Source organism: Prionailurus bengalensis, chromosome B1 (genome assembly GCF_016509475.1).
Source record: "Prionailurus bengalensis isolate Pbe53 chromosome B1, Fcat_Pben_1.1_paternal_pri, whole genome shotgun sequence".
Taxonomy (NCBI): domain Eukaryota; kingdom Metazoa; phylum Chordata; class Mammalia; order Carnivora; family Felidae; genus Prionailurus; species Prionailurus bengalensis.
In genome coordinates, this window is record NC_057344.1 from 109,238,711 (window position 1) to 109,254,168 (window position 15,458).

At 34.3% G+C, this 15,458-nt stretch overlaps 1 protein-coding gene across 1 annotated transcript in view; it reads left to right on the forward strand.

Moving 5' to 3' along the window:
- NDST4 (N-deacetylase and N-sulfotransferase 4) overlaps positions 1-15,458 on the forward strand; it is a 251,474-nt gene that overhangs the window by 112,709 nt on the left and 123,307 nt on the right. The window contains exon 3 of the mRNA XM_043569681.1: positions 6,546-6,700. Within this exon, the coding sequence (XP_043425616.1) occupies positions 6,546-6,700 (155 nt within the window). The remainder of the gene's footprint in view (positions 1-6,545; positions 6,701-15,458) is intronic.

The window sequence follows — 15,458 nt, forward strand, 5'->3', positions numbered from 1 at the left end:
GTTATTACAATGTTATTGACTATATTCCCCATGCTATACTTTTTATCCCCGTAATTTATCTATTTTATAACAGAGAGATTATACCTCTTAATCCCCTTCACCCTATTTCACCCACCTGCCACTCCTGTCCCTTCTGGCAACGGCTATTTTGTTCTCTCTATATATGAATTTGTTTCTCTTTTTTGTCATTGTTGTTGATATTGTTGTTTGTTTTGTTTTTCAGATTTTACTTATAAGTGAAATGATATGATATTTATCTTTCTCTGACTTATTTCATTTAGCATGCTATCCATCCATGTTGTCCCAAATGGCTAAGATTTCATTATTTCTTTACAACTGAGTAACATTCCATTGGGTATATATACCACATCTTCTTTATCCATTCATCTATGGATAGACAGTTCGATTTCTTCTGTATCTTGGCTATTATAAATACTACTGCAGTAAACAAAGGTGTTCATATATCTTTTTAAATTAGTGGGTTTCCTTTTCCTTGTGTAAGTACCCAGAAGTGGAATTACTGGATTTGTAGCTGTAGTTTTAGTTTTTTGAGGAACCTCTGTACTGTGTTGTATAGTGGCTGCACCAGATTCCTGCCAACAGTGCACAAGGATTCTCTTTTCTCGGCATCCTTGCCATCACTTCCTATTTCTTATATTTTGATACTGGCCATTCTGACTGGTGTGAAGTGATATCTCATCATGGTTTTGATTTGCATTTCCCTGATGATTAGAGATGTATCCTTTCACATGTCTTTTGGCCATCTGAGGTCTTTGGGAAAATGTTTATTCAGTACCTCTGCCCATTTTAATTGGATTATTTGTGGAATTTTTGGTATTTTCAGGAGTTCTTTATCAGATATATCATTTGCAAATATCTTCTCCCATTCAGTAGGTTGCCTTTTTGTTTTATTGTTGGTTTCCTTTGATCTGCAAAATCTCTGTAGTGTGATGTAGTCCCAAAAATAAATTTATTTTTGCTTTAGTTTTTCTTGACTGGAGAGATATATACAGAAAATTATTGCTGAAGATGATGTCCAAGAGATTACTGCCTATGTTTTATTTTAGGAGTTTTATTTTTTCAGGTATTATATTTAGATCTTCAATCCCTTTTGAGTTTGTTTTGTGTATGCTGTAAGAAAGTGACCCAGTTTCATTCTTTTGTATATAGCTGTCCGGTTTTTCCAACACCATTTATTGAAGAGACTGTCTTTTCTTCACTGTATATTTTTGCTTCCTTTGTCATAGATTAATTGACCATGTAAGTATGGGTTTCTTTCTGGGCTCTCTATTCTGTTCTATTGCTCTGTGTATATTTTTGTGCTAGTACCATACTGTTTTGATTATAATAGGTTTGTAGTATAGTTTGAAATCTGGGATTGTGATATTCCCAGTTTTGTTCTTCTTTCTTGATTGCTTTGACTATTTGAGATCTTTGTGATTTCATACAAATTTTATTTGTTCTAGTTCTGTGAAAAATGCCATTGACATTTTGATACAGATTGCATTGAATCTGTAGATTGCTTTGGGTAGTATGGACATTTTAACAATATTAATTCTTCCAGTCCATCAGCATTATATCCATTTGTTTGCAATTTCTTCATCTTCTATTTCTTTCATCAATGTCTTACAGTCTTTAGAGTACTGATGTTACACCTCCTTGGTTAGGTTTATTCCTAGGTATTTTCTGATTTTTGGTGCAAGTGTGATTGCATTGTTTTCTTAATTTCTCTATCTGTTCTTTTGTTAGTGGGTAGTGTATTCATGTATGAAACTACAACAGATTTCTGTATACTGATTTTTTATTCCGCAGCTTTGTTGAATTGATTACTTCTAGAGCTAATAGGTAACTATAGATAGGTAATTTTTTTAATGTTTATTTTTGAGAGAGAGAGAGAGAGAGAGAGAATGAGTGGGGGGGGGGGGGGAGAGAGAGAGGGAGACAGAAGATCTGAAGCAGGCTCTGCACAGAACCTGATGCCAGTCTCGAACTCACAAACCCTGAGAACGTGACCTAAGCCAAAGTGGGATGCTTAACTAAGTTCCCCAGGTGCCCCTATTAGGTAACTTTTAATTGATTTTTATCACCACACGGTTATTTTTACTTAGTGTAATAGTTAAAATTAGTTTATCTATACCCACCTATATGAAACCATGCCAGAGTCAATATACAAAGAAAATTACAACATCTTCTTACCATTTAGGAATTACAATATTTCATACATAATGAACAAATATAAGGCAGACATTTGTACAAAAGCAATAATGCAGACACTGGAATTTTATAAATTGCATTTTAATGTTGCCTTCTGGGAATTAACCTATAGCCCAGATCTTGCTAAAATTATTATTATATGGGCAGACTTAAAGGACTTTTAGAGGCATGCTGTTATCTCATTATAAGATCTTCCACAAGTGATAACAAAAAGTGAATTCTTCAATATTTTACTTCTGAATTTAAAACTTCCTATTTTTTGAGAATTGGAAGGAGTAAAAGGGAATAACTGTTAAATGAGAACAAAAAATACTATATTTTTAATTAATAATGATGTTGATTTGAATCTAGATTAGATTAGAAGTGAAAGGCTTAATATTAACACAAATTCTTGTGTTACAAAGAATTGTAACTTGTGTTAAATCTAGTCATGTATAAACTACAAATTATATCCTCACATATAATTTAGGCATAAATAAGGTATAAATAAATACTTGTTTATGGTGATTCAAAAATTTAATATTTTCATTTAGTTGGATTTTAAAACGTGAAATTCTGCTGTGGGGCCTCAGCATGATTTGGTATCATATTTTTCATTAAGTTATTTCTAGTGTTGTAAGCTTGCCTCACAAGGCTTTGAATTATAAAACTGTATAAAGTAGGAGAAAGGCTAATGGGAAATTAATCTATGAAGTCAAAAAATAAGGTTTTAGATACTACTCTCAACTTTGTGAAGCATGTTTATAAATTGATACAATCGCTAGTATAAAAATTAGTAAGATTTTATGATCAGTCATGTATTTGTTTACATCAATAGTCTGCAAATTTTCCTTAAATGGAGGGATTGACCTCCTTCCTGGTCAAGTATGTATTTTGTGCTTCCTGCTACTTTCAGTAACAATCAGTGAAGTTTAAAGTGAATGGAAGTAATTCTCAAACATTCTATATTCAAAGCACAACAGAAGAGTGGGAGAACTATTGATTGATTCATTCATCGCATGTGACATAAAGTAACTTTCTAATCTGTGCCTCAGTGGGTGAATTATGGCTATAATAAACACTTGGTCTAAACACTTCCTGCTTAAAATCCATATAAGGAATTGATAAACTTCTCTTCATCTGGATTTCAGTGTTTGATATTGTCTATATTAACAAGAGTCCATGAATGGCAAGTCCTTCATACTAACAATTTTAGCTAAAGTTAACAAAAATCAAGGATACTGTCTGCTCACCTTGTTCATAAGACTTTTATCACATTCAAAACTTCCATTTTTTACCCTTTGTTTAGTAGCAACTGCTCTAGTACTGTGGTGCCCAAACTCTAATCCTGGTGGTCCTTACAACTTTTAAGAAATATGCATTATGAACTGTATCCCAGAAATAATGCATATACATAAATACACATGAAAATTGGCATCTACTGGGGCACCTGGGTGGCTCAGTCAGTTGAGCATCTGAGTCATGCCAGTTGGGCTCAGGTCATGATCTCAGGATTTGTGGGTTCCGGCCCTGCATCAGGCTCTGTGCTGACCGCTTGCTCAGAGCCTGGAGCCTGCTTCGGATTCTGTGTCTCCTTCTTTCTCTGCCCCTCCCCCGCTCACTCCTTGTCTCACTCTGTTTCTCAAAAATAAATAAATGTAACAAAAATAAAAAATAAAAAATAAAAAAAATTTTTAAATGACATCTACTTCAGCATACATACGAAAACTCTGACGTCCTCTGATGTTATATTATTATGGACTGAATTAAATTATTCACCTATTTACTGCTTTGGGAAGTGGTATGATATAGTGCAAGTTAAAGAAATCCAATCTCTGACTTTTAGAAATTTATACTCTAGGCAGGCAATGGTTTCAAGATTTGTAAAAATATATGAATTTAGAACACTGCAAGTATAAACTAGTAGATATTACTTTTAAGAAGAGAGATATCCTGATATTTACAATGTGCTTGCTATCTGCAACTCACGATATTAGTGCTTTAATAAATTGATCTCATTGACTTTTCACAAAGACCCAATGAGATAGACATTAAATCCCCATTTTGAACCAGGAAACTGAGACTCAGAGGAGTTAACTTGTACAAGAGGGCATAGTCAAGTAAATGGCAGAGGCAGGGACCCTACTTCTGTACTTACTGACACCAAATATATATTTTCACCATTTCACGGTGCTACTTACTGCATGATCAGTGAAATCTTTATTATGGGACACAGAAATGCAATGTCTGGAGAAAATTCCTTTAAGAAATGCCTTTGTGGGCACCTGGATGGCTCAGTCGGTTAAGCATCTGACTTCGGCTCAGGTCATGATCTCACGGTCCGGTCCGTGGGTTCGCCCCCGCGTCGGGCTCTGTGCTGACAGCTCGGAGCCTGGAGCTTGTTTCGGATTCTGTGTCTCCCTCTCTCTCTGATCCTCCCCTGCTCATGCTCTCTCTCTGTCTCAAAAATAAATAAAAACGTTTAGTAAAAAAAAAGAAATGCCTTTGTTTTTTAATATTTATTTGCTTAATATTAAATTTAGCTGCTGTCTATAAAGCATACTATGTTGTAGAAAAATAAACCAAATAAATACACCTCACACAATAAGCCATATCTGTTATTTTAATTCACTTAGTTAAATATCTAGACCAAACAAGAATCAATTCTTACATTATTGATTCAGAACATTTTAAAATTAAACTGCATACTGTAAAACTGTACAAAAACTATATGATTTCATACAGTGAAAATATTTGTGGGTAGCTGTGACAAAGTGAATTCCTGTAGAAGTAAGTTGTTATTTCTTTTTTTTTTTTTCCACTTGTGGCATGACAAATGGTTTTTACTATGCCTTGAGCACTGTTAACAGATTTTCCTAATAGAGGATGAGAGGATTTTTTTTTAATTTTTTAATGTTTATTTATTTTTGAGAGGGAGACAGAGTATGAGCAGGGGAGGAGCAGAGAGACAGAGGGAGACACAGAATCTGAAGCAGGTTCCAGGCTCTGAACTGTTAGCACAGAGCCTGACTCAGGGCTTGAACTCATGACCCACAAGATCATGACCTAAGCCAAAGTTGGACACTGACAGAGCCACCAACGTGCCCCAAGGATGAGAACTTTATATCAGTTTTAAGTTCTCAAGTCAAGTTTCTATTATGTTAATAACTTCATTGTTCATGTTTTATGAAATATTGATATCAAAATAGGAAATATGTATGTTCATAATATTTATGTTAAGATGTAAGGATACAAAAGTAATTATACAATGTTAGCTGATTTTTTTTAAAGTAAGTAGAAAAAGTTTTAAAACAAAAGCACCAAATGTTTCTACCAGTTTTAGGTGATGATCTTTGTTTTTATTTTGTTTTGGGGCATCATATATCACTAGTCTGTGCTTTTCACTTATTCAATAAGCTTATGTTGCTTTTGTAATCAGAAAAAAATTAACAAACTTCATCAGTTAAATTTTAAGCTCAATTTTAGATGCATATACAAGAATATTTTTAAGAATAAAAAAAAGATCTCTGATTAGGTTTCCCCTGTGTATACAAAAAGGAAGAGAATTATCAGCTGATAATTTTTTTATGGCTTATTTATTTATTTTGAGAGAGACAGAGAGTGAGAGCAGGGGAGGGGCAGCGAAAGAAGGAGAATCTCTAACAGGCTCTGTGTTCTCAGTGCAGAGCCCATGCGGGGCTCAGAACTGTGAGTTCATGACCTGAACTGAAATCTAGTCCCATGCTTCATCTGAGCCACCCAGCCTCCTCAGCTGATCATTTTAAAACAAAAATAAGTTGTCTCAGGGTGCCTGGGTGGCTCAGTCCTGTTGAGGGCCCGACTCTTGGTTTCAGCTCAGGTCACGAGCCTTGGATCATGGGATCGAGCCCCACATTGGGCTCTGTGCTAAGCTCGGAGCCTTCTTGAGATTCTCTTTCCCTCTCTCCCTCTCTCTGTCTCTCTCTCTCTGTCCCTCTATCCCCTCCCCCCACTTGTGCTCTTTCTCTCAAATAATAAGTAAATAAATAAATAGTCTCAAATGAAGTCTACTTATTATTATCATCATATACTAGCAATTCTAAACAGTGTCAGTGATAAAATACCCCTAAATTCTAAATTAAACACCTATCTGAACTTGGGGCTACCACACTTACCCCAACTCATCCCAACCCCCAGCCACATTGCCCCTGATATAATTTAGACTATGGTCATTTCTTTTTATTATTATTGAGAACAATGCAAAATTGGATTTACATATCAGTAATAAGAAGAAGAATAAAAACCTGACAAACATAATCTTCAAGCTAGTATGAAATTTGCGTTTAAACCCTTTTTAACTTTATGTTTTACAGGGACTGAAGAGGAAGATGAAGGCGATGACCTTTTGCTTCGGTCTGTAGATGAGTTCTGGTGGTTTCCTCACATGTGGAGCCATATGCAGCCTCATCTCTTCCATAATGAGTCATCTTTAGTTGAACAGATGATTCTCAACAAGGAATTTGCCCTGGTGAGCACATTTTATTGGAATATTTTTCAAACTGAGTTATGATCTATCAGTGAATTATAAAATCAATTTACTGGGTTGAATACAACAGAAATAGAACAGAAGATATCAAAGAGTGCATCACACGTATTAAGGGCATAAATTGATTTTTGTTATTTTGTTTCAGGAATGTGTGTGTGTGTGTGTGTGTATGTATATATATATATATATATATATATATATGACCATGATATGATATAAAATGTATTTCAAAAAGTATGTTATTGTCAGAAAATTACTATCTTTTGTTTTATGGAAGAATTATTCTTGCATCTATGAGAAAGAAATATAGTACTTTCTCCATTGTATTCCTGGTGCATTACAATTACGTTCTCAAAGCATTAATTATAAGGGATGGATGGATGGATGGATGGGTGACGTGAAACATTACAACAATGATTGAGAACCAGTGGTTCAAACTGCAGCATGTGCTGGGCCCAATCCTGAAGTTTCTGATTCAGTATATTTTCAAAGACACCTGAGAATTTGCATTTCTAACAAATTACCTGATGGCCCATAAGCCAAACCTGGCCTGCTGCTTACTTTTTATTGTCCCTAAGCTATTTTTGTTCTGTGGGTTTTTCGTTGATTGTCTTTTAGGTTTTTAAATGATTGACAATCAAAGGCACAATAATATTTTGTGACATAGGGATTGCATAAAATTCAGATTTCGAAGTACATATAAAAATGTTACTGGCACACTGCATACTCCTACTTTTATGTATTGTCTGCGGCTGCTTTTTCTCTATAGCAGCAGAGTTGTGCAGTTGCAGAAGAGACAATATATGGCCCACAAAGCCTAAAATATTTGCCTTTACTGAAAAAGTTTTCCCACCCTGTTCTAAATATTAGGTAAACTATGCATCCCTTTAACAATCTAATGAAAGAAATATTTTTCCCAGAAAAATACTCAGGTGCACGTTCTCACATCTTCACACAGAAGGAATAGACCATCACAAGGGGTATGTGAATCACCCAAGATTCTAGGCCCCAGATAAAACCTATCTTTAAATGAACAGTTTTCAATTAAAATAAAGAGTTCAGAGCCCCTGGGCAGCTCAGTCAGTTAAGTGTCCAACTCTTGACTTTGGCTCAGGACATGAACTCACAGTTCCTGAGTTCAAGCCCTGCATCAGGCTCTGCACTGACAGCACAGAGCCTGCTTGTGATTCTGTTTCTTCCCCTCTCTGCCCCTCCTGCTCTTGCTCTCTATCTCTCTCTCAATATAAATAAAAAATAAACTTAAAAAATAAAATAAATAGTTCATATGTACTATGTGATCGTTGATGTTTCATTTTTTAAAAGCCATATTAACAGGCATAAACCTAATCAGTCAGTTAAGTGTCCAACTTCAGCTCAGGTCATGATCTCATGGCTTATGGATTCAAGCCTCACATCTGGCTCTTTGCTGACAGCTCAGAGCCTAGAGCCTGCTTCAGATTCTGTGTCTCCCTCTCTCTCTGCTCTTCCCCCACTCATGCTCTGTCTCTCTCTTTCTCTCTCTATCAAAAATAAATAAACATTAAAAAAAATTTTTAAGAGGCATAGACCTAAGGCCAAATGTGTACTATGATATTTTTCGAAGTTATGCCTAGTTATGTTATTATGTTAACAGCTCACCGTTCTTTTCATCACAAAATCCCCAGACCTATGTCAAATCTACACATAGTATCCTTACTAAGAGTGGGTAGCACAAAAAACAATTACGATCATGGACTCAGGCACCAGAGTGCCTATGTTTTAACCTTGACCTTCCATCAGTGGCTGCTTGATCTTGAACAAAAATTATTCAAACTCTCTGTTTCCCATCTCTCAGTCTCCCCATCTGTAAAAACAAGGATAATAGTAACAACTACCTCATAGGATTATTTTGATACATATTTGAGGATATGCATATATATATATATATATATATATATATATATATAATGCTTAGAGCAGTTCCTGCAACACAGTAACACTCAATCACTCAATAGGGGTTAATTAAACAATTATGATCTTCCAAAATCCAGACAAATATGCAGTTATGTTTTGCTTTACAAAAGCCAAATGTTTTTTTTTTTAATATGGATTTACAAGAGGTTGATTGTCACTTAACTTTTAAGGAATGTCTAATAAATTTTGTAGTACCTCATAGCATTGTAAATTTAAGTAAATATTCCCTTTTCAAAAAATAAACTTACCTTGAGTAAGCATGCTGAATTCTTTCTGTGCAGTTACCTTAACATTAAACTGTTTGTTTATCATTTGACTTAAATCCCCCCCTACCTCTCTGTCACCGTGAAAGCTTGCTTTTTTAGGCATGTGGGTTATATTTCATAATGGTCGATTTCACCTGTTTGTGTAATTTCTTTTTTAAAAAGCCATGCCAAAAACACTGGGAAAGACTCGATGTAATTGCTTTGTAATGAAATGTTGAAAGCTATTTAGAGTTCATTCAGAGCAATTACATTTGTTTAGTCAGTGTGGCTAGATGCTAGACTGAAGCCTATAAACACATTTTGTAAAAAATAATCTTATTATATGTTGCATAGGCAAAATATTACAACTAAAATAAAGTCTGTTAAACACACATCCTGCAATGACATCATTCTTTTCCTTCTGGAGTTCACCTCAATAAAACTTCTCAGGACTCTTCAAGCAGTGACATTCAAAATCCACCTTTACCTGTAAACATCAGATGGCAATATGTTTGTTTTCCAGAGAGCCAGGGAATGTATCTCTTTCCTATTAAATTATTATCTTTCCACATCTAGATGACACTTCAAAATCATCAACAGTATTAAGATGGGATAGGAAAGCTCTACATGAGATACTCGCAGACTATATTTTAGTCCTGACTACAAGTAACAAGTTCTAATACAGTTGGCATCTCATTTAATGTCTTCATGCCTCAGTTTCCTCCCCTGGAATAATAATGATTCCCTTTTTCATTCTCTAAACCACAAAGTTTTTAGATAATTAATTTACATCAGCTCATCTGCCAGCCAAAAGCACTGGACCAGATAATCCACTGATCAATCCCATTTCTAAAACTCTGTGATCATTTACAATGTCGGTCCACAGTTTGGAATGAACATCTTGAAACACTTACCTAGCTGCAATTGAAGCAATTATGGAAAGAGATTTTCAAACTGAATGACAAATTTAAGCTGAAAAAAACCAGAACTGTGTAAATCTCTCTTTTTTATCCCAACCTGACATTCCTCGGTACGACCTTGGCTGGCAGAGGAGTTATCAGTCAAAAACACAGTTGTTCTCACAACATTTACAAAAATGATTCAAAGACATATTAATAGTTTTATGGTGATGTTTCAAAAGTAGTTAAACAATCTGAATGGTTTTATTTGTAGTGTTTGTTCAAATTCTCTATGGATAGGGTTCATCTCCTGATGTAATATGTCTAAAACTCAAGAGAGAAATACATTGCCACCACTGTTTCTTTACTGTTTCATCATTTTAGAAGAGCTTTTATTACTGTAAACTTGATTTTTTTTTTTGGTCAATAACATTTCTTAATTGAAGTATAATTAACATATAGTGTTATGTTAGTCTCAGGTGCACAATATAATGATTCAACAACTCTATACATTATTCAGTGCTCATCACAATAAGTGTACTCTTAATTACCTATATCTATTTCATCCATCCCATCACTCACCTCCCCTCTGGCGACCACCAGTTTGTTCTCTGTATTTAAGACTCTCTTTTTTTGTCTTTTTGTTTTTTAGTTTGTTCATTTGTTTTGTTTCTTAAATTCTACATGAGTGAAATAATATGATATTTGTCTTCTCTGTCTGACTTATTTCACTTAGCATTTTACACTCTAGTCCATCCCTTTTGTTGCAGATGGCAAGATCTCATTCTTTTATATGGCTGAGTAATATTCCAATGTGTATATAATCCATTAATCTATGGATGGACACTTGGGTTGCTTCCATATCTTGGCTATTGTAAATAAAACTGCAATAAATATAAGGGTACTTATATATATATATTTTGAATTAGTGTCCTCATGTTCCTTGGGTAAATATCCAGGAGTGGAATTGCTGAATTATTTGATATTTCTTTTTATTTTTTTGAGAAAACTCCATACTGTTTTCCACAGTGGCTGCACTAATTTATATTCCCATTAATGGTGCACAAGGTTTTTTTTTTTTCCTCCACATCCTCACCAATGCTTGTTACTACTTGTCTTTCTGATTCTAGCCATTCCTACAGTTGTGAAGTGATATCTTGTCGTGGTTTTGATTTATATTTCTCCGATGATTAGTGATGTTGAACATATTTTCATGTGTCTGTTGGCCATTTATGTATCCTTTGGAAAACTGCCTATTCAGGTACTCTGCTTATTGTTTAATCAGATTGTTTTTTTGGTTTTGAGTTGTATAAATTCTTTACATATTTTGGATATTAATCCTGTATTGGATATGTCATTTGCAAATATCTTCTCCCATTCAGTAGGTTGCCTTGCCATTTTGTTGATGATTTCCGTTGCTGTGCAGAAGTTTTGTTTTGTTTTGTTTTTATTTTGGTGTGGTCTCAAAGCTTTAATTTTGTTTTTGTCTCCTTTGCCTGAGGAGATATATCTAGAGAAATATTTCCATGGCTGATGTCAAAGAAATTACTGCCTATGTTTTCTTCTAGGAGTCTTATGGTGTCAGGTCTTACATTTAAGTCCTTAATCCATTTTGAATTTATTTTTGTGTATGGTGTATGAAAATAGTACAGTCTCAATTTTTTTTTTGCAGGTAACTGTCCAATTTTCCCAATACCATTTGTTGAAGAGATGGTCTTTTTCCCATTGCATATTCCTGCCTCCTTTTCTGTAGATTAATTGACCATATAACTGCGGGTTTATTTCTGGGCTCTCTATTCTGTTCTGTTGATCTATGTGTCTATTTTTGTGCCAGTTTCATACTGTTTTGATTGTCATTGCGTTGTAGCATATCTTAAATCTGTGGGATTGTGATAGCCATAGCTTTGTAGTACATCTTAGATCTGTAGGATTGTGATACCTCCAGCTTTGTTCTTTCTCAGGAATGCTTTGGCTAGTTGTGATCTTTAATGGTTCCATATGAATTTAGGATTGTTTGTTCTAGTTCTATGAAAAATGTTGTAAGTATTTTGATAAGGATTGCATTAAATCTATTGATTGCTTTGGGTAGTATGGATATGTTAATAATATGGGTTCTTCCAATCCATGAGCATAGATTACCTTTCCATTTGTATGTGTCATCTTCAATTTATTTTATCAGTGCTTTATAGTTTTTGTAGTACAAGTGTTACACTTCCTTGGTTAGGTTTATTAGTAGGTATTATATTATTTTTAGTGCAAGTGTAAATGGGATTATTTTCTTAATTTCTCTTTCTGCTACTTCTTTATTATTGTAAAGAAACTCAATATTTTTCTGCATATTAATCTTATAATTTTAATTCATAGTCTGTGACTTTACTAAATTCATTTCTCAGTTTTGATAATTTTCAAACATTATTATTTATAAATCCATTAAGTTATGTATGTGGTGTGAATGTACATGCATATGTATAAGGGGCTATGAGTATGTATATACTTAATCCATTAGCATTTGTATATGCAATGTATGAATGTGTTTATTGTGTACATATATATATACATATGTATGTGTATATATATAACATGCTTATTACATGAACATATACGCCCTGTGAATGTGTGTATGTGTGTACAGGGCATTGGTTGAATGATAAGTGTAGTAAACTAAGATACATTAATTATAAGATACTATATACTTGTATGGCATTGATTTGGGAAAAATATTTTTTGATTCTTCTAATAAACCATACATTTTTGCTTTCATGATGTTACTTGAGCATGTCACTAAATAGAAGCAACACTTCAAATATGACAACAGACAAAATCTCAAGAGATTTCCATCAAGAGATGGAAAACATTGGCTAACATTAAAGTATTTGATGAAGAGGCTACCAAAATTATTCTTAACTTGACCCACACCTTTTTTTCAAACCTAGAGGGAAAGAATGCCTATAGCATAAACTGAGATTATGTATTTTTATTCCAAAATAGATTTGTGGGGAAAAGGGAAATTAAGAAATAGTGTTTTATTGTTTTAAGTTTTGTGGACAGACTTATTAACATTTTCAAATGAGTGAGATCTTTCAGTTCACTGATAACTGTAGACTATAAAATATCCTTAAGGAAACAAACAAACAAACAAACAAAAACAAACAAAAAAACCCCACTTGTCTTCAATGATAACTTTTCAATAATTATGTCTTTTTCTTGTCATTTTGTTAAATAGTTATGTGTTGTATTTATGAGTAAATAAGTTAAGAATTCCTGAAATAAAGGTCTAAGTTTTTAAATCCTACTTTTAAAATGCTACACTTATTTATGAACTGTGTATATCTTTTTTCATAACAAGACACAATATTTCTGATAAGGAAAATGCTGACACTTAAAATGTTCTCATAAAAGCTCAAACTCATGAAAGAGTAACTATGGAAAATCTTTAAGTATCATGATGGCACGCATACTAAATCACTTATGTAGAGGTTTTAATTAAAAAATAAAAGGAGTGTAATATTGGAATTCATGCCATGATGATATAAAACTGAGAGAGAAGTGCCTTTCAATAGCTTGTATGCCTGTATCTTTACTAAATTATGCAGTATACAGCCTTAAGTTGTACAACAAATACAAGTTATTAAAAAAAAAAAACTCTGGCAATTATAGCTCATAGGGTGTTTTAGAGATAGAAAATTTAGAGCAGGTAAGACTATTGAATCAAAAATAAAATTGTGACCAAATACTGACTTAATGAAAGTTCACTAAAGAGCAAATAATGTATTTTGAAGGTTCAGTCATGAATAAGGCAGTCTGTGCACTCAGCAGAATAGATACTTACGTAAGCATGAAGAATTTAAATAAAATATAAAGAAGCAAAACATCCAAGCATAGACAAATTTGAAACTTTTTGGCAATTGCATGAGCTTTTGAGGGATCCTGAACTTTTATAGCTTATCTCAGAAATGAGATCCCACCAGTTTAACCATATACTATTCATTAGAAGATAGTCATTAGGGCCAGCACATACTCGAAAGGAGGAGGATTCAACAAGGGAGGGAATACCAATAGGCAGAAATCATTGGAAGTCATTATGGAAGCTCACCTTCATGTCTAACTAGAAACAGGAAATATAGGGGCGCCTGGGTGGCTCAGTAGGTTAAGCGTCTGACTTTGCCTCAGGTTATGATATCCCTGCTCACATATTTGAGCCCCGTATCAGGCTCTGTGCTGACAGGTCAGAGACTGGAGCCTGCTTCAGGTTCTGTCTCTCTCTCTCTGCCCCTCCCCAATCACACTCTGTCTTACTCTATCTCTCAAAAATAAATAAACATTAAAAATTTTTTAAAAAAGAAATAGGAAATATAAAGAATCCTGTATGATAGAAGTCATACTTATTTGTTCATTAACTTAAAAATATTTGAATATGAACTAAAACATTAAAATCAGAATCTTCTTTTTTTTTTTAATAATTTACTGTCAGGTGAGCTCACATATAATGTAGTCTTGGCTTCAGGAGTAGATTTCCATGATTTATTACTTACATACAACACCCAGTACTCATCCCAACAAGTGCCCTCCTCAATGCCCATCACCCATTTTTTCCAGGCCCCCAACTCCCCACCCCCATCAACCTTCAGTTTGTTCTCTGTATTTAAGCATCTCTTATGGTTTGCCTCCCTGTCTGTAAGTTATTTTTCCTTTCCTTTCCCAATGGTCTTCTATTAAGTTTCTAAGATTCTACATATGAGTGAAAACATGTATCTTTCTCTGACTGACTTACTTCATTTAGCATAATATTGTCCAGTTCCATCCACATCGTTGCAAATGGCAAGATTTGCATTCTTTTTCATTGCTGAGTAGTATTCCATTGTATATATAAACCACATCTTCTTTATCCTTTCATCAGTTGATGGACATTTAGGCTCTTTCCATAATTTGGCTATTGTTGATAGTGCTGCTATAAACTTTGGGGTACGTGGGCTCCTACACATCTACACTCCTGTAGCCTTTGTATAAATTACCTAGTACTACTATTCCTGGGTCACAGAGTAATTCTATTTTTAATTTTTGAGGAACCTCCACAATGTCTTCCAGGGTGGCTGCACCAGTTTGCATTCCCCATTCCCACCAGCAGTGCAAGTGGGTTCCTCTTTCTCCACATCCTTGCCAACATCTGTTATTTCCTGAGTTGTTAATTTTAGCCAGTCTCAACTGTGTGAGGTAGTATCTCAATGTGGTTTGGTTTATATTTCCCTGATGATGAGCAGTGTTGAGCATTTTGTCATGTGCCTGTTAGCCATCTGGATGTCTTCTTGGAAAAGTGTCTATTCATGTGTTCTACCCATTTTCACAGGATTATTTGTTTTTCAGATGTTGAGTTTGGTAAGTTCTTCATAGATTTTGAATACTAACCCTTTATCTGATATGTCATTTGCAAATATCTTTTCCCATTCTGTTGGTTTCCTTTTAGTTTTGTTGATTGTTTCCTTTTCTGTGCAGAAGGTTTTTATCTTGGTGAGGTCCCAGTAGTTCATTTTTGCTTTTATTTCCCTTGTTTTCAGAGACATGTCAAGTAAGAAATTGCTGCGGCCGAGGTCAAAGGGGTTGTTATCTGTTTTCTCCTCTAGGATTTTGATGCTTTCCTGTTTCATT